The sequence below is a fragment of the Hippopotamus amphibius genome, chromosome 9 (genome assembly GCF_030028045.1).
Source record: "Hippopotamus amphibius kiboko isolate mHipAmp2 chromosome 9, mHipAmp2.hap2, whole genome shotgun sequence".
Taxonomy (NCBI): Eukaryota; Metazoa; Chordata; class Mammalia; order Artiodactyla; family Hippopotamidae; genus Hippopotamus; species Hippopotamus amphibius.
The window spans coordinates 137,748,733-137,774,564 of NC_080194.1; the positions used below are offsets into that span (position 1 = coordinate 137,748,733).

General features: G+C 41.9%; 1 protein-coding gene across 1 annotated transcript in view; it reads left to right on the plus strand.

Moving 5' to 3' along the window:
- Positions 1-15,241, plus strand: part of ACSM5 (acyl-CoA synthetase medium chain family member 5) — a 30,804-nt gene extending 15,563 nt beyond the window's left edge. The window contains 10 exon segments of the mRNA XM_057749553.1: positions 1,162-1,315; positions 3,323-3,394; positions 5,521-5,652; positions 6,266-6,346; positions 6,491-6,596; positions 12,168-12,294; positions 12,379-12,478; positions 14,322-14,441; positions 15,186-15,201; positions 15,204-15,241. Coding sequence (XP_057605536.1) covers positions 1,162-1,315; positions 3,323-3,394; positions 5,521-5,652; positions 6,266-6,346; positions 6,491-6,596; positions 12,168-12,294; positions 12,379-12,478; positions 14,322-14,441; positions 15,186-15,201; positions 15,204-15,241 — 946 coding nt within the window.
- The last annotated feature ends 10,591 nt before the right edge of the window (positions 15,242-25,832 follow it).

The window sequence follows — 25,832 nt, forward strand, 5'->3', positions numbered from 1 at the left end:
AAAAAATTGGGTCATTTGTAGAGATGTGGATGGACCTGGAGTCTGTCATATGAGTGAAGTAAGTCAGAAAGAGAAAAACAAATATCATATATTAACACATATATATGGAATTTTAAAAAATGGTAAAGATGAACTTATTTGCAGGGCAAGAATAGAGACACAGACATAGAGAACAGATACGTGGATGCAGGAGGGGAGGGGAGGGTGGGATGAACTTGAACATTAGGATTGACAGAAATACACTACCATGCGTAAAATAGATAGGTGGTAGGAACATGCTGTATAGTACAGGTAGCTCAGTTCCGTCCTCTGTTTTGACCTAGTTGAGTGGGATGGGAGGGGGTGGAAGGGATATCCAAGAGGGAGGTGATATATGTATACATATAGATGATTCATTTCTTTGTACAGCAAAAACCAACACGACATTGTAAAGCAACTATACTCCAATACAAAAAAAAAAATAGGCAAGGGTGGAGGCTTCCCTGGTGGCGCAGTGGTTAAGAATCCACCTGCCAGTGTAGGGCATGAGTGTGAGCTCTGGTCTGGGAAGATCCCACATGTCTCAGAAAAACTAAGCCCATGTGCCATAACTACAGAGCCCGTGCACCACAGTTACAGAGCCTGTGCTCTAGAGCCCATGAGCCACAAGTATTGAGCCCACGTACCACAACAACTGAGGCCCACTCACAGCAACGAAGACTCAATGCAGCCAATTAAATAAATAAATAAAAATTTTAAAAAGAGAATCTTTAAAAATAAAATCAAATATAAGCCTCTCCAAGCAAGACTAATCATTTGTTTCTACATCCCTAATGATAGGTGTAGAATAAGTGCTGAATAAATGTTGACTGAATAAGTAAAATGCCCTTACCACATTATATTGAGATTACTTGTCCCTTATATATATCACTCCCAGTAGGCTGTAAACTCCTTGGAGACAAGGGATCTGTCTTTTTAATTCTGTACCATTAGCCTAGGACATAGGAATATAGAAGGTGCTCAATAAATGCTTCTGAGGCAAAGATTAGCTTTATGGTTCTTTTATTGATTTGACAAGCATAAGTGAGTGAGGAAGGCTCCAAATAGGGGACTAGGATAATGTAATCCTTTTTAAAGGGAGAAACATTATTGAGGGCTCTGACTTTCTCTAATTTTTGGCAGGAGGTGGGTGGCCTTGACCACATCAGACATCTTCTGGAATACAGCCGACACTGGCTGGGTGCAGGCAGCCTGTACCCTCTCTGATGCCTGGCCTGATGGATCTTGCATTTTTGTGCATGAGCTACCCTAGGCTGATGCCAAATTTATCCTGAATGTAAGAGACAAAAACACCTCTTATGTGTTGGGTGTAAATGAGATGAGTGGGATATAGATTTTGAGTTTGCAGGATAAAAGGCATGAATCAGTGACTATGTTTCTTTGGGGCTGATATTAACCAAAAAGTCTCCCAGGGCCTTCCATAATCTGGCTTGTGCCCACCCGGCTATCTTGAATCATTGCTCATCCTCTAGCTGTGTTCCGAGACATAAGACCACTTCGTATCTCCAAACCTTTGCATGTTTTATTTTTTTCTTATTTGTGGGGTACCTCTTCTGGTACCTGTGCTCCTGTCAAAACCATAGTTATTTTTCAAAACCTTGGGGGAATATTATAACCTATTCTTCAACTTTATGTGCTACTGTCTGTGGTGCATAGCATAGGTATTTCACCCAACTCTAGAGTCCCCTGCCCACTTTCCCGGGTTTCCTCATAATGGATGTCCCCAGTGAAGACACAGGGCGTCATTCTTCCGCCCTCCACATCTTAACCATAATTTCTTAAAATATCAGAGGAACCATCTGCCCACACTCTTTGCATTGAGGCAAGCTGTGTCACATGGTGGCTAATAGAGCACACTGGGCCGGCCATCAGTCAGGCCTGGCCTTTGACCCTGCGTCTTCCATTTGCTAGCTGTGCATTCTGGGGAAAATCGCCTAATCTCCTTGAGCCTCACGTTTCTCATTGGCAGGGAGGAAAAGGATACTATGGTTCTATAGAGTTGTTGTGAGAATTAAATAACATCAGGCATGTGGTCTGGCATGTCGTAGGTTCTTAACACACACTGATTACATTATCATCGTTATCAAACTCACCATCATTACTGCTCATCTAGGGCTTGATAGGCTAGTGTGTGCCTTCTCCCTCTACTCCCCCCAACCCTGGTTTAGTGTGTTAGTTATCTACAGCTGTGTAGTAAATGACCCTGGAAAGTAGCAATTTAAAACACAAATATTGATTATCTCAGTTTCTGATGATCAGAAATCTGATCAGGTGGTTCCGGATCAGGGTTTCTCACAGGATTGCAGTCAAGATGTCAGAGAGCTATATCCATGTTCACAGTAGCATTATTCATAACAGCCAAAAGGTGGAAGCAACCCAAGTTCTATCGACCCAGACAGACAAAAGGTGGTACATACATACAATGAATTATTATTCAGCCTTTAAAAAGAAGGAAATTCTGACAAATGCTACATCCTCTTGAAAACATTACGTTAAGTGAAATAAGCCAGGAACGAAAGGACAGAAAATATATAGATTCCTAGAGTAACGGCATTCATGGAGACAGGGAGTAGAATGGTCAGACGCTGGGGGGAGGGGAAATGAGGAATTATGTAACAGGTAGGGCGTTTTCGTTTGGGAAGAATACAGAAAGTTCTGGAGATGGCTGGTGGTGATGGTCAAACAATAATATGTATTTGCTTAATACCACTGGACTGTGCACTTAAAAATGGTTAAAATAGTAAATTTTATGTTATGCTTATTTAACACAATAGTAAGAGAAAAGATGTCACCTAGGGCTGCAGCTATCTTGAGGCTTGACTGGGGCTGGAGATTGTATTTTAAAACTCGCTTATGTAGGTTTTAGAAAATGGCAATTCCTTGCTGGCTCTTGGCCAGAAGCTTTGGTTGCTCACTACGTGAACTTGACCATTGGATGACTTGTGTGTACTCACAACACGGTGGCGTGTTTTTCCCAGAGTGAGTGAGCCAAGAGAGGGAGAGACAGTGAGAGCATCCAAGATAGAAGCTGCAGTCCTAATGTCACATCTGGGTTATGCTACTGGTCGCACAGACCAGATCTGGTACATTGTGGGAGGGAACCAAGTTTAAATACCAGTAGGTAGGAATCATTCCAGGTCATCTTGGAGACTGGGTGCCACACGTAGTTTTCAACATTTCTCCTCTGGTGATGAGAATGTGAAAACCTGACTCACCTGCTTCACCTCCATGAAGTCCCACCATCATAACTCTAAGAAGATCTCCACCCTTTGTCTTTGTTTAGACTCTGTCCAGGTTCCTGATCACCACCCTCTGCTGTGTTCCCACAATCTTCTGGCCGCTTGTGCAGGAGGATGTGACCATGTATGGCCCACCTTTTTGGTGCTTTGGGGACCCAAGTGTGTAAATATATAGCACAGGTACTGTCCACAACACATATTCCCTCTCATTCCAACTCTCTCTCTCTCTCACACACACACACACACACACACTCACAAGCATACACACCCATATCCTTTGCAGATGCCTCTCAAGAGTGAACTTCTGGGCCCCCAGGAGTTTGCATCTGGATGGAGCTGGGTAGATCTAAGATAGTCTGAAATGCCAGTGCCTCCACCCACACACTATACGCCATTCCCTCAACAATGAGATTAGAAAATCTGTTGGATAATTGTTGGCCACCTGGGGAATGGGGTTTGTGGCCAGGGCCTTAGGCCTGGTGGGACTAATACGTCCACCACAGTAGATACTCCATCCCTCAGTCCCACACAAACCCCCACCAGCCACTCCCTGAGTGAACGCCACTAGGCACCCAGCAGAAGGTGACAAGACAATGTGATGGCTCCCATCCTAGGTGAATCCAAGGCAGCATCTGCTGGCAGGGCAAGTCTCATTGCTGGGTAAGTAGAAAGAGGCCCACACCCATCAGCAAGCTACTGACCCTGATCTGGGTCTCCTTCTGTCCTCTCCCAAAAAACAGGAGTTGTCCCACCCTCCCCTTGTCTTCCCTAATCCCATATATCCGGCCATGAAGTGCCTGAGAGTGAGTTCCTCCATGATTCTCAAGGTTAATTCTTGTATGATGTAAAAATTCATCCTATGCATTGATCTCTTGTGTATATCTACACAGCATGATTTGACCAAAAGCAGACACAGAATGGTTTGTTCAAGCAAAATGTGGTTGAAAGATACTTGGTATATTAAGTAATTGTCAAACCGATTGGATCCAAAGGGGAAAATGATTGCAAATGTATTTGCAATCCCTGATTTTTTGTGTTTTGGATGATTTGTTGAATGGAGGGATAGTTTTGCAACATATTTAACGTCTGTCAGAATTTTTGGGTTCCTAGAGGGCTACTTTCTATCTTTTCAGTTTTTAATCGATTTATCTTCTTCACATGTGGTTGTCCCAATCAATTTATTATCAATCAGTTTGTTTCCAACTAAATCATTTTGGCCAGTTCACCTGGAGTTAATTCACCATTGTTATGCCCAAACCTACAATGTTAGGTTCTAATTTTATTTCAAACTCAGACAGGATTTTTTTTAAAAAGTATCTGTCCATGAGGGACATGCCTGCAAGGCCAGGGCTTTACACTCGCTGCACTTACAAGACACATTTCATCTGCTGCTGAAACCACGTACGACAGAGCATCATTGTAAATTATTTCATACGGAACTGTTTGCGTTGGGTGGAGAGAGTATTAACTATTTAACATAGGTTTTTGATTTATATGTGTAATTTTTTAAATTAAAATGTAACTTTTCTTACAGCACATCTTTTTTCGGGATGTGGAACTGAGGTATACAATGTCCTGTTGTAAAGAGTGGAGCAAATGCTTAAAACAAGGCTAACAAGAGTAGAATAGGGTACAATCCTTGTTTTAAGATTGTAATTCAGAAAAGTAATATAATAAGAATCATAGTGCCATAGATGGTTCTCAGTTGTATAGTTCTATTTGCTGATACTGTCTCTTGTAATATAACCCTGATGTTGAGCTGAGATCCTTACAAGAATTGATCATAATTTTGTATTTTTTTTTCTGTAAGGCAATAGGCCATGTTAATCAAACTAAAGAAGGATATATTCTACTGGGTATTTTCAAGTGTCAGCTTAAAATTGACAATTGATTGGAAGCAAAATTACAAGGAACGGAAATCAGTGTCTTCCATTGTATATACTGTAAAGAGGAGGAGAATGGGTGATCCCTTTGCATCAAAAGCTCTCTTTGGAATGAACAATGTGGGTGTTTGTAAATTCTGGAAATTTCTTTCTATTCATAATAAACTAGAGACTGTTAAAAAAAAAAAAAAAAAAGTATCTGTCCATGAGGGACATGCCTGCAAGGCCAGGGCACTTGGAACAGATTATAAAGCACGGGAGTCTATGCTTTAGTGCCTTGAGGTGTCTGGACCTAGGCAGCAGTGTCGGAGTGTAGGGTTTGGGATGGGGATCCTGACACAGGTGGCCTTGTTTTCCAGCTGAGAAAGGTAACAGTTTCAGAGCTGGAGACCTGTGTAACCAGAGGAGAGGCCCTGTATCCCTGCATGAGGGAGAAGTGGAAGAGCCAGACAGGCCTGAAGCTGCATGAAGGCCACTGCCAGTCTGAAACTGTGAGTGCTGCCAGGCTGGGTTCCTGCCCACATCACCTCCATCTGAGCCCTCAGCCAGTCAGTGGGGACGGCTGGTCTGCAGAGCCACCTACGTTTCTGACTGTCATCTCTGTGACACCCTCAGGGACTTCCCTGTCCACAGGGAGAAGAAGCTGGTAACAAAACCCCATCAGCCTCTCTTCCCTTTTGGTTTAAATGTAATTTAATTTCACAATGACACTGTAGCTAGTAAACTAACTCGTGGCTGAGGTGTTTGTCTCCACCAGGACAGCCCACATCTGTCTCTGGTCAGGGCCCAAGACCTTACAGCCATCTGGGCACAGATTTGGCAATCAACTGAGTCTTTTGGCTTTGTGACACCTTAAGTGCTTTATGTGTGAGTGCCTGTTCAAGTGTTCAGTAAGTGTGTGTTGTCTATGGAAAGAAGAGGAGGAAAGGTGAAAGGCGGGAAGGGAGGGAGGAAGGAAAGATGAAAGGAAGGAGAGAAAGGCAGAGAGGGTAGAAGAAGAAAGGAGAAAGAAAGAGATTGAAGGCAGAGTGAGAGGAAAGGCATGGACCAGGAAGAAGACTAAGGAGACCAGCCTCCTCCTTATTGGTTCTGGTTTCTCTCCAGGCTGTAATCTGTGACAATCCAAAAGGCACAAAAATCAAGCCAGGATCCATGCAGAAATTGTCCCTACCTTATGACGCGTAGGTAGGCAGCCTTTCCCAACTGTTGGTAAGGCTTGATTCGAAGAGGAGAGCAAAATGCACATCTGGGTTAGCAAAACCAGGCTCAGCTGGCAGGGTGGCCTGGCTGTGCAGACATCCAGACACCACCCTGTGATCTCTCTGCCAGATATTAGGTGATGAGAGCAACATCATATCTCCTGGAGAAGAAGGGAGTGTTCCTGTCCATGTTAGACCCACCAGGCACTTCTGTTTCTTCAATTGCTATTTGCTAAGTGACAGGGAGTGGCCATTTTCACAGTAATTGCTCACACACTTGCCAAGCATTGTGCTCTGTGCTTTACAAACATTTATCTGTTTAACCTTTGCAATAACTGCATGAGGTAGGTTGGCACTGTTATTGATAAGATGCTATTATCAGTAAGGATGCTAGAAAGATGAAGTGACATCCAATTTCAATCACCTAGTATGTGCAGGACATGGGATTTACATGTAGGTGTGTCTGAGAGTGCAAACTTATAAGGGCAACCCCATCCTTTTAATGATGAGAAAATCAAAGTTCAGAGAAGGGAAGGGACTTACCAAAGGTCAAATTGCAATTTCATGTCAGAGCCTAATCTTCAGGACTCTTTTTGCCTTAAGTCTTGTGTGGATAAGGATTTGCAGTCAGGACTTGTGTCCTAGGTTTCCAGTCTAAGTTTCTGTGATAATCCAGTAATCGCCTCTCCCTTATACCCACCTTGGCTGGTGTTTATGGTGGGCTCTTTTTTCTCCAAACTCTTCTCTATAAAACTCTACTGATGTGGTTTCTCAATCTTGGATGCTCATTAGTAGCATCTTGGAAGCTTCAAACATTACTGATACTCAAGTTCCACATCAGTGAGAGCCAACTTTCTGAGAATGTGTATCAGCTCCCCAGGTGATTCAAATGTGCGGCCAAGCTTTATAGGAAAGCCATCTGTTGTGTATATTAAGCCATCAGTCAGCAACAGTATTGGAAAGAGCAGATAAAAATCAGTCCATTTGTTTTTTTTTTTTTTTTAAGAACTTTTATTGAGATACAGTTAACAGACAATAAACAGCATATATTTAGAGTGTGAAATTTGGTATCCCAATCTCCCAGTTCATTCCCCCCAACCCTCCCCTCTTTCCCCATTTGGTGTCCATGTGTTTGTTCTTTACATCTGTGTCTCTATTTCTGCCTTGCATTTCCTCTTTCATAGTTGTTAGCATTTGCCTTATGTATTGAGGTGCTCCTATATTGGGTGCATATATATTTATAATTGTTATCTCCTCTTCCTGGATGGATCCCTTGATCTTTATGTAATGTCCTTTCTTGTCTCTTGTAACTTTTTATTTTAAAGTCTATTTTATCTGGTATAAGTATTGCTACTCCAGCTTTCTTTTGATTTCCATTTGCATGGAATATCTTTTTCCTTCCCCTCACTTTCAGTCTGTGTGTGTCCCTAGGTCTGAAGTGAGTCTCTTACAGACAGCATATATATGGGTCTTGTTTTTATATCCATTCAGCCAGTCTGTGTCTTTTGGTTGGTGCATTTAGTCCATTTACATTCAAGGTAATTATCAATATGTATGTTCCTATTATGTTTTTCTTAATTGTTTTGTTTGTGTTTTTGTAGGTCCTTTTCTTCTCATGTTTCCCACTTAGAGAAGTTCCTTTAGCATTTGTTGTAGGGCTGGTTTGGTGGTGCTGAATTCTCTTAGCTGTTGCTTGTCTGTAAAGCTTTTGATGTCTCCGTTGAATCTGAATGAGATCCTTGCTGGGTAGAGTATTCTTGTTGTAGGTTCTTCCCTTTCATCACTTGAAATATATCATGCCACTCTCTTCTGGTTTGCAGAGTTTCTGCTGAGAAATCAGCTGTTAACCTTATGGGAGTTCCCTTGTATGTTATTTGTCGTTTTTCCCTTGTTGCTTTTAATAACTTTTCTCTGTCTTTAATTTTTGTCAATTTGACTACTATATGTCTTGGCATGTTTCTTTGTGGGTTTATCCTGCCTGTGGCTCTCTGCGCTTCCTGGACTTGGGTAGCTATTTCCTTTACCATGTTAGGGAAGTTTTCAACTATAATCTCTTCCAGTATTTTCTCAGGTCCTTTCTCTCTCTCGTCTCCTTCTGGACCCCTATAATGTGAATGTTGGTGCATTTAACATTGTCCCAGAGGTATCTTAGGCTGTCTTCAGTTCTTTTCATTCTTCTTTCTTTATTCTTTTCTGCATCAGTGATGATCACCATTCTGTCTTCCAGGTCACTTATTCGCCCTTCTGCCTCAGTTAATCTGCTATTGGTTCCTTCTAGTGTATTTTTCATTTCAGTTATAGTGTTGCATATCTCTGTTTGTTTGCTCTTTAATTCTTCTAGGTCTTTGGTAAACTTTTCGATCTTTGCATCCAGTCTTTTTTCAAAGTCCTGGATCATTTTCACCATCATTATTCTGAATTCTTTTTCTAGAAGGGTGCCTATCTCCTCTTCATTTAGTTGTTTTTCCGGGGTTTTATCCTGTCCCTTCATCTGGTACAAAGTCCTCTGCTTTTTCATTTTCTCTATCTTTCTGTGGCTGTGGTTTTCAGTTCCACAAGATGAAATACTGCTGATACTGCTTGATTCTGCTGTCTGCACTCTTAGTCCATTTGTTTTTGAAATGCTATATATGTATTTTAGTGGCTTTTCTGTGATTACAAGAGAAATAACCTTTCATGATATTTTATTTAGTCGTAGAAATCTACCTACAAAACGACAACAGCATAGTAATTCCATCAAGCAGTGATAATGTGAAAATTTAAATGTATTTCCTTCTAATCATTTTTGTAAGCATAAATAAATCCTTGACTTTCATGAAGAATTTATGCCTTATTCACTGAGTGTCTACTTCATGTCACTAAGTACATAGCACTGGACAGGAAAGATAAGACCCTTGTCCTCATAGAGTTTATGTACAGGACCTCTCTGGGTCTGTGATCATTCCATTGAGAAAGTCAAGTAATTTGTAAAGTTATTTGCTAACAAGAATCTTTGCTTTCTTTAACTTTTTCTTTTCATCACTAGCACTAGCTGGTAGTTTTCTTTCTGGGTCACCTTTAACTAAGCAAAAAATTATTAAATATCTTCATGAGAATCATGGAACATATGAAAATAGAGATTGTCAGGCCAGAGTTGCTCTGTGAAATACTGAGGGGTCTGTAGGACTGGCCAGTAAGCTCATCCCCCCCTCATTAGTATGTACATTCCAAATAGCTGAGATTGCACATGTCAATTAATGTGCCAAAGTCAATTTCATACCCACTACAAGGAATCTACTTATTTTCCTAAGGAAACAAACTGTCAGATGTTCATTAGGGTGTTGTTTGTAACAGACAAAAATGTGGAGGCACTATCTGAATTTCTAACAGTGGGAAATTAGTTATATCAATAATATTATAGCCTTATGTATAAAAACAAACAAACAAAAAAGAAGAAGAAGAAAGAGAAAATGAAAAAAGAAAAGGAAAGGGAATGGACTAAAAAGAAAAAGAGTCCAAATTTCTAATAACATGAAATTGTTTAAAGAATATTACAGCCACACAGGGGAATATTATGCAAATATTTTAAATTTCATTAGACTATTTTATTCTTGTGAGGAGACATTCAGGATATATTGTTAACTGAAATAAAATCAGATTGTAGAAATATATGTACAGAATGTTTCATATTCACATAAATGTATATATGCATAAAATCACAGATAAGTCATGAATAGGTCCTACACACAAGACCAAATTTTTAGCCTTGGTTATCTGAGTAGTGAGGCTGATCTTTTGTCATCCTTCATCTTCATTTTCTATTTATTCTTTAAGAGATATATAATTGCATAATACAGAAATGAAAAAAATTTTAAATGAAATCTAGCCAAGCAAAGTGTCCACAGGTGTGGTTTCATACATAAGTGGCACCACACCACAGCTTTGTACTATGCATTTTTTAACATTATGTCATGAGTCTTTTTTGTGCCACTAAGCATTCATTTTCTGCAGCTGCTTGCAGGTCCCCCAATTTGGGGGTGAATATGGTTATTAAGCTCTGGGTAGCACATTCCCTTCTGAGGGCCTTGGCTCTGCTGGGGGCACTTTGAATCCATCCCCCTGTACCCAGCCTGACAAATGTCATTACCCTGAGAAAGGTAGAGCCTTATCCACAAAAACATTATCATAAGTTTCAATATCTCATAGAGGAGGTCTCTCCTTACTCAACTGCTTTAGAAATATTTGCTCTTGGTCCTCTGTTCTTTTGAAACAGGAGGGAAGAGGGCAGGGCACAACATTTGAAAGAATGGTATAGCCCAAGGTCATGACATAGACTGATTAGAACCAAATTGGTCCAAGATGGTGGCCAAGTTGACTTCCACTAGACCTTGTTCCTCAGTGTACACTCACTAAAACACATCAGCAAGCCAAGTGACACATCCATAGGCCCCATTACAGTTCCAAGGCTGACCATTAGGATCAAAAATTGGGCAGTGGCCCAATTCCTGGAAATCCCTGCCCCTTCCCAAAATAGCTGGAATACTCCTCCCACTCATTAGCCTATGAAATTACCCACCCCTATAAAAACTGATGACCCCATACCCTCGGGCCTTTCTCACCTTCTGAGATGGCCCACACTCTGTCTGTGGAGTGTGTTTCTCACTAAATAAACTTCTTACCTATCACTTTGTCTCTCACTGAATTCTCTCTGTGATGAGACATCAAGAACCTGAGCTTCATTAAGTCCTGAGACCAGGTGTGTGTTCTCAGTTGGAAGACCATGGGTTTTGGTCAGGTTTGTGTCCTGGCTGCACACATTCAAGTCCCAATCTGAGGTGCATGGTTTCATTTTCATGTACACTTCAGAATCAACTTGTCAAGTTCTGTGGAAACTGCTAGCATTTTAGTTGGAGTTGCACTGTTTATAGATCAGTTTGGGGAGACTTAACATCTTTATGATACTAAGTGTATCTTTCCACTTAAGTATATCTTCTTTAATATTCTGTAATGTTTTATATTTTCTGTAAGTGCTTCTTACAGAATTTGTGTTAGATTTAGTTTTAGGTATTGATAGCTTAGCTTTTTTCTTTATTTTTCAGAATTCATTTTTTAAATTAAGGTAACATTTACATACAATGAAATGCCCCTATGTTAAATGTACGGGTCAATGACTTTTAACAAATGTATACGCCTGTGTAACCACCACCACAATCAAGATATAGAACATTTTCAACACCCCCAAAAGTTCTCTTGTGCCCTTTGCAGTTAATCCCTAGGCCCAGGCAATCGCTTTATTTGTTGTCACTGAAGAACAATTTTACCTTTTTAAGAACTTCATGTAAATGGAATCAAAGTATTAATTTGTGTGTCTGCTTTCCTTTACTCAGCATATTTTTGAGATTCATCTGTGTTGTTCCACGTGCCAATAATTTCTTGCTGAGTAGCAGCTTTTACATGAAGGCTTTGAGAATCAAGAGTTTGATGTTTTATCTCTTTCCTCTACCATGGTTTTAGCTAGCCACTCTCTGTCTTCAGTGATTGCTGAGCACAAAGAGTAACAGTGTGTTCTTTTATCCTAAAACAGAGCCAATAGCTCTGTGCCCATCCCAGTGCATGCAAATATCCTGCCTAGACCCTCCTATGGATGGTAGTGGGTGGCTGTCCTTAATCATTTCCTGGCAACTTCCTTCCAGTTAAGAGAGGGGAAACCCACAGATTCATGTCTTCCTGTCCAGTGGGGACTTCTGGCCACTGGGCTTCCCATTGAGGGGTCCCCAGCCTTCTGCATGGGGGTGCTCAGGCCATGTGTCCTGAGTGACTGTGCCCAGATGGTCCTTCAAAGACAGCAGCATCAGAATGAGGGGAATTTTACATCACGGGGGACTGAGCCCACATGGTCAAGGATGGCTACTTTTGGTTCATGGGAAGAAATGATGACGTGATCAGTTCCTCAAGGTCAAGTTGTCTGCTCTTTCCTTCTCCCTTGAAGCTTCATGGGAGACGGGAGGACACTTGGAAGAGTTTGTTTTTCTCTTCCAGCTACCAGATCAGGCCTGTCAAAGTCGAGAGTGCCCTTGCTGAGCACCCAGCGGTCCTGGAGTCTGCTGTCGTCAGCATCTCGAACCCCTTAAGAGGGGAGGTAACTAGTCCAACAAAGAGCATTACCTCCTGGTTCTGTGCCTATTAGCACCCAGCAAAGTAAGCTTGGAGGCCCAGGTTTCCCCATATCTCACCCCATCCAAGTACCACAAAGTCTGAAATGCCACCATCAGACCGACTCACATTCCTTTTGGTTAAGCACTGCCCTCATGTCTTTAGAGATAAAAATACCATCTAGAGGGATACTGTGGGAAGATATTAACACTTTGGTGTCAGGTGGACATGGAATGGGGTCCAAAAGGGGATATTACGTGGGGGATGTTGGTGGCAGGTGTAGGCTTTGTCATCCATCCTGTTCAATAAAATGTCCTTTTCCATTTACAGATGAGGATACAGTGAGCACACCAAACATGGTTGCTGATGGCTCTAACCTGGGTGGGACAGCCATTGAGGGATGACAAAATAAGTACTCAAAGTGACCTTGATATATCAGAAAGATGGACCAAACTTAATAAACTGGCCTTTCTCAGGAGAAATGCGAATTGCTTCCACGGGCCACAGAACAGACAGTATGAGAGAAGTAAGCTCATAGACAGACCTATGAACTTTGCACTGGCTGTAAATCCAACATCATCCTAAAGTATAATGTAGTTACCTTGTGAAAGTTAGTGCAAGATTAAGCTGCATTCTCAGAAGCCTCAGGGCAGAGGAGTGATTTGCTAAGTCTGCACCCTGGACTGCTCACAGCTGCATCTTCTGGGGTTTCTGTTTAAAATACAGATTTCCAGACCTAATGTGAGACTTGCTGCATCAAAGTGAATGGGGATGCAGCCTTAAGGAATCTTCATTTTGACCCAAAGCCCCTATCCAAATGATTCTAATGCCCACTAAAATTTGAGGCCACTAATATAGAGTGAGGGAGGAGGGTCCCATCTATGCAGTAGAGAAATTGCACCTGGAAAAGTATACCTAGTCCTGCATGCCTCAGATTAACTTGGGCTGTGACAAAGGGCTGTGTGCTCAAAGTTAAGCCAAGTATAGTGCTCAGAACAGAGCCTGGCACATAGAAAGTGTTCAATAAACGCTTGATAGTTCTAGCAGTAAGAGAAGCCCTTCCTAAAAACCAGATCTATATGAACATGAAATGGTAGTGAGATGCCCACCATTGGGAAGTATGGAAAGACAGTGAACCACCACTTAGGGTGTTGACAGAGCTGTATGCTGGCCTTTGAACTTTTCCATTCCTATCAGAAACTATGTTCTGTTGTGCCTGAGTTGAGGCTCTTTCTCTTCCTTGGCAGGAAGCAACCTATAAGAAAGATGTGGGCAGAGAGAGCCAAGGTGCCTCTCTCAGGATGCCTGAAACAGCTGTGCAGCAAAATGCTTGCGGATTGCAAACTCTCATACATGCAGTCTCAGAAAGACCCACCTCCTCTTGCAAGTGGTATACATTTTCCCCCAGTCCTGCCTGTCCAAACCTATACCTAGCTGCCTTCCTAGTCAGGAAAACCTATAAGTAATGAACGCTAAGGAGTTTGTGAATCTCCTGTCTCCAAAGTATTGGCATCTTAAGAGAAGCATGTTGACTTCTAACGGTGTCATTTCAGGTACGGGGAATAGTTTGGAAAACAGGATTCTAAAATCACTCCATAAGAGCCATAACTCCCAATAGGTGATTCTGGAAAGGTAGGCAACAGAAAAATATCAGTGTCCAATTTGCTGGCTGACTCCAAGGCACTGGTGGAACTTTTATGTTGGGCTGGTAAATGTGAGCACTTATTCAAAAGGCTGGGTTAAAGAGAAAAGAGTTGTTATACAAGGCCTGATTCTTTGTGTGTGTGTGTGTGTGTGTGTGTGTGTGTGTGTTTTGGTTTTTCCAACAGGTGGTAAAGGCATTTATAGTCCTTTCTCGAGCCTACTCCTTGCATGATCCAGAGAAACTAATCCAGGAACTCCAGGAGCATGTGAAAAGGGTGACTGCTCCGTACAAGTACCCCAGGAAGGTAAACATCTGGGGATTCTAGGACTTGATAAGCTGGGAAGTCAAATGGGCATGTGCTCCCTCGGCTCCCACTCAGGATCAGGCACTGGGGGAATGAAGATACAAAAAACTCTGGCTGCTGCTTCAGCCCTGTCTCCGTGTTTCTTCACTGGGCCTTCCCCACAGCACGTTGTGTACCCACTCTAAGAACTGACATAAACAAGATTCAGTGGGTGGTACTGAAACACTGTTGGAAAGAGCATGTGCTCCAGGCTAGCTGTTTTTTTGTTTTTGTTTTTGTTTTTTTAAATATTTATTTATTTATTGGCTGCATTGGGTCTTCGTTGCTGCATGTGGGTTTTCTTTAGTTGCGGTCAGCAGGGGCTACTCTTCGTTGTGGCGCATGCGCTTCTCGTGGTGGCTTCTCTTGTTGTGGAGCATGGGCTCTAGGTGCATGGGCTTCAGTAGCTGTGGCTTGGGGGCTCTAGAAAACAGGCTCAGTAGTTGTGGCACATGGGCTTAGTTGTTCCATGGCATGTGGGATCTTCCTGGCCCAGGGATTGAACACATGCCCCCTGCATTGGCAGGCAGATTCTTAACCACTGCACCACCAGGGAAGCCCCAGGCTAGCTGTTTTGATTGTTACCATTTGGGGAAAATCATGACTCATGGAGGCTTTCCAATGACATGGCAGAGGGTAACAACTCTTTCAGAACGAAAGTCTTTCTGTGAAATAATTTCAGTGTTTTTGTTTTATGATCACTAGGTGGCCTTTCTTTCAGAACTGCCAAAGACAGCTTCTGGAAAGAGCCAAAGGAGTAAATAGAGAAGCCAAGAGTGGGGAGATGAGAGGCAACCCCAGAAAGGCCCCATAGGCTCCTGAAGCTTCTAAGAGGACCTGGTGGGATTAGTGGTTGTTTCTCCACTTGAAGCATCATCGCTTCAACCCTACTGACATCAATGGCTTTCAGTTGTTAAATGGGCATCTCCATAATCATTGGATGAGCCTGGAAGAGAGCAGAGAATATTGTTAACCCAGAGCTCAGAGCTGTGCCTGGTCTAGCACGTGTGTGGTGGCTGGACTTCCCTATCTGTCTGGAGGCATCCTCAGCAGCTGCCTACTCGTCTTACTTCCTAAGAGCTTTCAGCTGGCCCTCCAAAGGACAGGTCATCAGAGTGTCAGGGCATTTGTGATCTCACTCACTGCCAGTGGGAATGTAACCCTTTGACCCTTTTGATAAATCTCTTTGGTAATCATATTCAGGGCCATAAAAAATGGTCATACCCTTTAGTTCAGAAACTCCATCTTTGGGAATCACTACAAAAGAAAGCATTCAAAAGATGTTTACTGTAGCATTGTTTACAACAGTGAAAAAAAGGAAAAAAAATAATGCCAAACCAATTGGACAATGATTAACTAAATTGTGGTAGATTAACTCAGTCACATATTATGTGGTCATAAAGAATATGTGTTGGGGAAAACTTGAGCTAAATTAATTTTAAATCTGAATAAAAATAATTTACGTAGAGTGGAGGGCCACAACTTTGAAAGGTAAAGGGAAATCTACAAAGGGAAAAAAGACTGGAGGGAGATACAATAAAATGTTAATAGTAATTTTACTGAGTCTTGAAAATAAGGGATGATAGATTTTCCCTTTACTCTACATTTCTATATTTCCAAGTTTTCTCAGCGAGTATATCTAGCTCTTTTAATTTAAAAAAATCATTTTAAAGAAATAATCCCCCAATACTACACTCTGCCTCAAGCCTTGTTCTTCCTCCACATACCAACACATCAACTCCAAATGTTTGTGTGTCATGTCTCACCCAGGACAGATACAGGGACCTGGAGCCATGTCTCAGAAGCCCAGAAACAGAGAGGGGCGGCTCTGCGCAGCTGCATTATCTGGAAACTGATCCTAGTGCTGCTTACCCGACGCTCAGCACTTCATTCACTCAGGGACCAGTATTTATGGAGAACCCACTCAGTCCTAGGCTTGGGGAATACAAGGATATGCAAAGCCACCAGTCCTTACCTGAGGAGTCTGCTCAGGCTGCCATAACAAGGTACCGTGACTCGGCAGCTTTTATAAAGGAGGTGTATTCCCTCAGTTCTCTGGCCTGTAAATCGCAGATCAAGGTGCTGGCAGGGTTGGCTTCTTTCTAAGGCCTCTGTCCTTGATTTGTAGATGACTGTCTCCTTTGGGTCTTCACGTAGCCCTTCTCTCTGCATGTCTGTGTCCTAATATTCTCTTCTTGTAGGAACACCAGTCATATTAGATTAGGGTCCACCCTTAGGATCTCATTTTAGCTTAATTACCTCTTTAGGTCCCATCTATGAATACAGCTACGTTTGGAGGTAATGGGGGTTAGGACTTCAGCATATAAATTTTAAGGGGACATAATTTACCCTTGTGGACTTTGTAGTCTGATGGAGAGGTTGATATTAACCACAAAAGAATAATGCAAATAAGGCACAGCTGTGATAAATGTCATGCAGCAAAGCAAATGTCACGTTAAAACACAGATGGGGGACAGCTGGAGACGGGGGGAGATTCATGGTATCTGGGGAGACATCTGTAAGGAAGTCCCCCTGTGAGCTGGTATCAGAGGAAAAGTGGAAGTAAACAAAGGAAAGAAATTGGGGCTGAGCTTTCTGAACAAAGGATACAGCGAAGGCCTTGGGGTGGGAAAGACAGGTTTGTGTTTCTAAAAACAGCTCACACTCAGCACAATTCTAAATTTTTTAACTCTCATCCATCCCGTTGGACAGGTACTGAATACTCTCAGTTTACAGATGTGTCGACTGAACTAAAAATGCACACGAGAGCTGTGAGTTTCAGTTTTATTTGAGGACTTACCGAGGACTGTAGCCCGGGGAAAGTCTCTCAGATTGCTCTGAGGAACTGCTCAGAAGAGGCAGTGGGGGCGGGCAGTATATATGTGATTTTGATGAAGCAGTATATGCACATTAAGCGCACATCTTGGTAGAAGGTTGCTGCTACTCACAAGGAACAGGTATCTCAGTTAGTGATTTTAGTGCTTTTCTAAGTATGGGCAGATGCAAGGATCTGAGTTCATAAAAATTCCTCCTGAAATAAATCTAGCTATCTAAGGGTCTGTTGTCTGTTTTCCCAGAGCACAGTGTGCCTCATCCTGAACTTCACTCTCAGTTCCTTTCAGTATGTACTGTAGGTCAGCAACTGCAGAGGCTAATGCTTGATACTTGTAGAACTGGATGGTGGGCAACATTCTTTATTTCACAGATAGAACGGAGAGGTCAAGCAGTCTGCTGAAGCCCACACAGCCAGTATCTCACAGAGATAGAATTCAAACCTAGGTGGTCCAGCTCCAGTGTTCACACATGCTTCACCTTTCACGACTGATTCTGGATGGCCTGGATTAGGAATTTTGTTTTTCTCCTATTCTAGGAGGCTACTGAAAGTTTATGGCAAAGAAATGTACCTCCTAAACTTTCAGCAGTCCTTAAAATGGAAAAAAAAATGTTGTCAAAGTGATTTCCTTGTTCTTTATTTCTTTTGTCTTTATGACATTCCTGGACTGGGGAATTTTGATTTATTACAAAGGTGGAATTTAGAGGACTTTGGTGATCTGCCCAATACCTAACAGAAGGGGGCACCAGAGGCAAGGAAAACACGCAGGTCCAGTTCAACATCACTAGTGCTCTTGAAATGAGGCTTGTAGTCTTACATTGGGCGCTGCTGGAATTCCTAGTGAGCCTCCAAAATGTCAGTTCCCTAACAGCCAGGGGCTTGAATGGAAATGACACCTGGGGAAGTGGCACCTACCATCTCTGTCATCGTGGTTACACTGCTTTCTTCTCTAAGCCTCAGCTGCCTTGCCTGCAGGGCTGATGCTCTCTGGACTCCCCTCCTCTATGCCCTGGGCTGAACCAGTCTGTTCTCCAGCTGCAATCAGAGCTCGCCACCCAGGGGCCTTTTTTCAGACTTCAGTCAGAACTAGGCAAAGATAAGAAAGTATGGGGGACACTCGGTTCCTCTCCCCTTAGACCCCCTCAGCCCCACAATACACTGTACTCTGCAGCCAGCTCTTCCACAGTCACCTCAGACCAGTTCAGCTCCAAAAAGTAAAAACAAACCTCTCTGCTGCGTTACCATAGGGAGCCACCAGCACACTCAGACCCAGAAATCACTGGTAGTGACAGCAGTTGTTGCTGGAAGGGGGACCCCTTCCAGGGCCCGAGAGGGGGCTCATGTCTAATACTCAGAAATGAATTGTCCAAGGAGACACACATGCTGACAAAACAGGACACTTTATTGGGAAGGGGTGCCCGGGGGGAACGCAGGAGGGTAAGGGAACCCAGGAGGACAGCTCTGCCATGTGGCTCATAATCTTGGGTTTTATGGTAATGAGTTAGTTTCCGGGTTGTCTCTGGCCAATCATTCTTTTTTTTTTTTTTAGCTGTTTTGGCCAATCATTCTGACTTAGGGTCCTTTCTGGTGTTGTGCGGATCTCTCAGCCAAGATGGACTCCAGCAAGGATGATTCTGGAGGTGGGTAGGACGTGCGGACTGGTGTCTCCTTTTGACCTTTCCCGAATTGTTCTGGTTGGTGGTGGCTTGTTAGTTCTGTGTTCCTTACCAGGACTTCCTGTTGTAAAATAACTCATGCAAATTCTTACTGTCTTTGCCTGGCCAGGGTGGGCACTTTCAGTCTGTGTTTCCCCTAACAACTCCCGCCGAGAGACTTCATACTCAAGATACTTCTTGGGAATTGGGGCTGAGGTCTCTTTCTTCTGTAATTACTTCCTGCTGAGAGTGGGTATAGTCCTGCCTAGCAGAGTAGAAGTCTCTCTCCACCTGATCTAAATTGAGGTATTATGTGCCCCAAACCAGCATTCACCCTTGTTGGTAACAAGAAGTTAGCCTGGACTTCCTAGGTGGCGCAGTGGTAAAGAATCCGCCTGCCAATGCAGGAGACACAGGTTCGAGCCCTGCCCTGGGAAGATTCCACATGCCACGGAGCAACTAAGCCCGTGTGCCACAACTATTGAGCCTGTGCTCTAGAGCCTGTGAGCCACAACTACTGAGCCCATGTGCCGCAACTATTGAAGCTCATGTGCCTAGGGCCTGTGTTCCACAACAAGAGAAGCCACTGCAATGAGAAGCCTGCACACCGCAATGAAGAGTAGCCCCCGCTCGCAGCAACTAGAGAAAGCCTGTGTGCAGCAATGAAGACCCAATGCAGCCAATAAATAAAATAAATAAATTTATAAAAAAAAAAAAAAAGAAGTTAGCCTGAAACTGTTGAACCCTGTCGGAGATGAAACAGACAGAGGCCAAAGAGGAGGCCAAACAGGTGGTCATCACTGGGCCCAGAAAAGGCAAAATTTGGGGTGAGGGCTGCAGGATGTGCAACTTTCTTCTGATTGGTTAGTGGTGAGGTAACAGGGTCATGTTCCAGGAACCTTGCGCTCAGCAAGTTACCATCCTCCCCTTAGGTAGGGCCCCCAGTTCTGCAGAAGAACTCAAAGATGTTGTCATGTATATTCCTTGAGGAGGAACCAGGACCCTGCCCCAGGGCTGCAACACCACTTACTTCTCCTCCCTTGTTTCTGCATCCCCTCCCTTCTCTGATTAGCAACTGCTTGAATCTGCCCTTTGGAATTCAGAGAAGGTCAAGGAGGCTGAATGAAGCCTATATCCTATAAACAAGAAACAGGGGACACAGAAAGGATTTGTATTCCGGAGGCTTACAGAGTCCTGTTCGGTTTTAATTCAGGAAATGTGTGACAGGGGCTCTGGCCACTTCCTGCTAAAATGGGGCATAATCCTGCCTCCATCTGGAGAATAGTCACTGAATTGGAAATATTTCTGAGTTCTAAGTCCTGGATCTGAGTTTAGTATGATTAAAATCTCAATTCCTTGATCTGCCATTTTAGTGTAACAGGCCCAATTAAAAGTAGTTGGAAGAGTGACAACTGGAATTTTAATAGGAAAATAAATCTCACTTATTTTCAGGAGAATAAGCCTGGAACCCAGTCAGGACCTGGCACTTCAGGGGAGACTTGTAGCCAGGTAGTCAGTTGTCTAGTTTTATCTAAATAGGTTTTAACTTTTATGTGATATTAACACATAGATAACAGGTGCTATTGGTCATCATATATGTGTCTTCTTTATATTAATATCTGATCTAAAGCAATTTTATTGCCTAAAAATTTAATAGTTATAAGAGGAGACCTTTAAAAAGTAAGGTTGCAGTTACCAAGTGTCAGCAGACATTGTTTTAAGAATGGCTGGTGGCATCTAATTCTGACACAGCTCAGGAAACTCAAGTTCTTAGCAATACAGGACTTGTCTGAAATCACACCCATAGTGTCATCTAGTTATTTCATTGGAGGTCTGAACCATAGCTACTCCATTCTGACTTTAATTGTAATTTTCTCCTTAGTAGCCAAAGCAGGTATCACAGTTAATGATGTCAGTGTTTCTCTAGGTATGAGAAGATGCAGGACTTTGGGCTCACAAAACCTTCTCCTGAAAATATCTAACTGTCTGAAGGCCCATTCTGCCAGGTTTTCCCAGAGCACAGAATGCCTCATTCCTGATCTCTACCCTGAATTCATTTTGGGGGATGTTGGAGGTCAGCGGCTCCAGTAGCCACAGACTTAATCCTTGCAGAAGCAGATGGCAAGTGTCAACTTTCAGTTGGCAGGCCCCCATCATTGTCATAAATTTGACCATGGTTTGGGGGATATTTCATGACCATTTCATCCCACAATGCTAGGAAAGCTCATTGCCAGGTCTGGCGAAGTTTTTGCTGACAGGCCACTCAATGGGCTGTTACTGGACTAGGCCTTATTAACAGTAGCCAAAAATCTCTAGACCACCTGTCTCACTAGTCTCTTATGGTCCAGGAAAATATTCCCTCTTGTCGCCTCTTCTCATATCTAGAGTTACGCTATTACCATCATTGATCTCATGTTGGAACTATATACCGTCATTTTATCAGAGGCTCAGTCACACGTTTGGTAATGTGAGAAATAATAATTTTGTAAAACAGGCAAAATAAAAAATAACATAGCTAGCAGTATTAGTCCTTAGTATGATTTAATTGTCCCCAGTGTAAGGGAGCCTTTAAATTTAAATTATCATAGCCTGGTGTTAATCTCCTGGTTGCAGATCATGAAGCATCTGATCTTTATTCAAAGACTGATTACAATGTTAGGCTTCAGAAACAGAGTGTTTTTCTGACAACTTAAATTTTCTGACAATGTAACATAAAAGCAAGGAACTATCTAGGAAGTGGGTCATGGTAAACACAGACCTTAGGTGACAAAGCTAGAATCTAATATTCAGTGAAACATATATTTATTTATTTCCTCATTTTTACCAAGTACAGCCAAGAGTAATTCGTTTCTAAAATAAGTGGTCCATTGACCACATAGTTTCTTCCACATTGACTCTGGTATAATTCCTCAGAAGGAGTCTCAGATTAAATTTCCAAAAGGCCTCTCAAGGTTGAGAAAGCCATATCAAAGACCTGCCATCAGATTTTGCCTAGGTGGGTTTCTCTCTTCTAGAGGTCCCCAAAATATCAAGATTCCTATACATGCCAGGAGACAGTCTTTCTCATTTGACTGGTAAGGTTGCTCAGAACCCACCCATGAGTCTCCCATGTTTGAAGGGAACAGACAGCAAGAAAAGAAAAATACCTGTTTTACTCACAGAGGTATAATTTACCAAACTGTTATAAATAATAACCAACTTAAGACAAAGTGCTGCCCTATATGGGGAAAACACAGATCAAAACCCAGTAACATTTCAGACAAAACCCATAGAATTATAACTATATTCACAAGTTCATTTCATAACCAATCATCTTCTTAACTTTTTATGAAGCCATCAGGTCTTCCCTTAGGATTTTTTTTTCCTTACCCAGTTCCCCAGTATAACCTGAGATTTATCAGAACACAACAATAACTGTCTACAAATCACAGAAAGACTTAAAAAGTCACAGTTAATCATTTGATCACAATGGGATTGACAAAAGAAACTTAGTTATTGTTGTGATGTGCAATGTAGCTAGAATTATGACTGATTAACATTTTACTAGGACATACTAGATTCTTAGGAATTCCATGTAATTTCTAGAATATCTATATTAGTGATATTTACCATACAATGTAATCTAAGAAGATTTATTACTCATTTGACAACACTTCCCATGTAATTTGACATACCAAATGAACCTAATTAGTTTAATATTTCTCTTTGGGATGTTTTAGGGGCACTTTGAAGCATCCCAAAGTTAGCTAGAGGTTCAAAGGACTTCATTAGAATTTGAGTCAGGAAGTTTTGTCAAAAAAATATCAAAAAATGTTTAGAACACTCAGTCAGATAAGATCACAGGTCACTGTGAAACAATAGTTATTCACTTAGCCAAAGTAGCAATGAAAGATTTCAAAGGCAAATACAGAACAGATCACTTAAAAGGTAAAGAAACTTGAAATCTGTTATCAAATGCAGTTCAACATTTTAAGAAATCTTGTCCTCTTAAGAGAAAGAAAAGCCAAATTCAAGTTTTGCACCCACTTACTTTTAAAATTCATTTACTCAAATTTATTTTAACCTTAGTCAATCCTGACTATGCACAAAACTTTTTCCTCAGGGTCCACTTTCCACAACTTCCTGTATCACTTTCTATATCTCTTATTTTATTTTCCCATCTAGAAATAGCCACCTGTAAGTCAGATGTACTTCCTTTTCTCTTAATAAAATATGATTCCATTCCTCATGACTTCTTTACTGAAAACACACATCCCATTTTCCTTCAGTAACCATGAACTATTCTTTATGTTAGCATTTTGTAGATTGGTGAACATAAATACCAGTGCTAACTTCTAAAAACATTTGCTTGCTTTAGAGAACATGGCACCAAACATACTCATTAATAGTCCAAATTACCTTTAAGTTTCTCTGTAACTGGAAGCCAGTGTTCAGTAATTAATGTTTTAGTATCATTTTATTTGGGAATACCTAGCTATTCAATAAGCTTCCATCACTTAATTTAGCACAATTCTAGAGCATCAAGTTACCAGAATCTGGAGAGACTATTTTAGATAGACATTCCTAAAGCATGATTATTCTTAATAGAATTTATCTAAAAGCTCTTACCTCATTTACATTTTCTTTCCTTAAAATTTTCTTCACATCAAGTTACTTTCCTTGCTGACATATTTGTAACAAATATAATATCTTATTTAACTTCTATTAAACCTAAGTACAATAAAAGTGTTATACTTAATGATGATGATGCTAAAGATGTCTGTATTAATTAGAACAACAAACTTAAGTACTAATACCAGGTACTAATTTAATAGTGAATATTTCCCAGTTCACATGAACTGAAATTCATTTAGCTTAATTTCTCTTGTGTTTAGAATTGTTTGATTTGTAAGCACTACTTTTCTTTAAACTAATTAAATAGAGCTCATTTACAAATTGACCTCAGCAATATTATCCAAAGACCAAGACGCATATCAAGACATACATATATCCAGGCAGACACAACAAGAGATGTAACTTTGTTTTCTAAACTTAGTCATGAATCAAATAACACAATATACAACTCACTAGTTTATAAATAACAGTTGGAATGAGAAAAATTTTGAAGGCTTCTTCCTGTTTTTCCCCCATTCTCAGGAATTAGAGGTGGTCTAGATAAGATAAGTGTTCCTGAGAGCACTGGTGTCAAGGCACAGGGAGAGAAAATCAAGATCTCCTAGTAGGACTTGTGTCCTCAGAGTCAGAATTCTGAAAAGATGTTTGATCAAGCTTGCTTTTACTAACTGTATATGCAAAAGAACCAACTTTGGATTTTTCAAGAGTTTTACCTAGACCAACTTTCTCTAGAGTCTAAACAAAATGGTGGCCTCATAATGTTATCCTATTTCACAAGGCAAAAGGGCCATCACAAATCACAACACAGAACACAAAGTATAAACACCCACAGGCCCGGCCATCCTAATCAGACACTCCCTTAAATGCCAGATTGCAGTCTCTCAGAAAACCTCCTACAGAGACACAGGACTTGAGATTGAGTACTAACAGAGTATACAGAAATATCTCAGGTCTTCAAAGATTTCAAAGTGAGGGTAGGAGGCCAGTTAAGAAGGGAAGGAGGGGGGACAAAAGGGGTGGCTTTATAGACATCTGTTGCCATCTACAGATGCCCAGGCATTATAGAACTTTCCCCTGGGCTCCCAGGAAGGAAGGATGGGACCTACCAGAAACCAGGTACCAGACCAGAACCAGAATTCGAGTTCTCTGCCTATTGGAGGTGATCAGGCTCTGATCCTCAAGTCATGGTGAGGCCCTTCAACCAGGCTTCTGTGTCCAGGACCAGGATAGAAGAAAAAAAGGGTAGGATAGGAGGGGTTAGTGAGGAAAGAGAGAGGGGAAAGAGTCAATAAAGTCTCTTGTTCCTTACCTGGTCAGGGCACTCTGGCCAGTCATTACTTTAGGATGAGACCAGGAACAAAAGGGTCCCAGTTGGGGCCACTGGGTCTGGTCCATTGGCAGGTGAGCTGGTGTCTGAGTACCCCAAGTGGTCAGGATGTCAGTCATAGTAAAGAAGAGGTCCCACCAGAGTTGCCATTTGTTGCAGGAAGGGAGACCTCTTCCAGGGCCTGAGAGTGGACTCTTGTCTAACACTTGGAAGTGAATTGTCTGAGTAGACAGAAGTGCTGACAAAGAAAGAGACCTTATTGGGGTGAGCAGGAGGATGAGGGAACCCAGGAGGACTGCTCTGCCACATGGCTCACAGTCTCGGGTTTTGTGGTGATGGGATCTGTTTCCGGGTTGTCTCTGGACAATCATTCAAACTTAGGGTCCTTTCCAGTGGCACACGCATCTCTTAGCCAAGATGGACTCCATCGAGGAGGATTCTGGGAGGTGGGTAGGACATGTGGGCTGGAGTCTCCTTTTGACCTTTCCTGTATTCTTCCAGTTGGTGGTGGCTTATTAGTTCCATGTTCCTTACCAGGATTTCCTGTTGTAAAATAACTCATGCAAATCATTACTGTCTTTGCCTGGCCAAGGTGGGCAGTTTCAGTCTGTTTCTCATAACACAATGACAAGTGCTGTTACTTTATTGGCAATTTATTCCATGCCAGGCATTGTGCTGGGGCTCTGCTGAAATTCTCACCTCAACCTTTACTCATTCCCCTTCTACTGTCAGCATTGTAGCTCTAGCCACACATCATGTGTGCTGGAAATCAACTCACCTTTTGAAGAAAATATCTAAACCGTAAGCAATATAATATGCATTATGAGAGGAGTCTGTAGTTCTGTTAACTTTTTCTAATGTATATCAAAATAATCATGAATATGAAAACTGCTCATCTAAAATCACCCCTCCAAAACTCACTT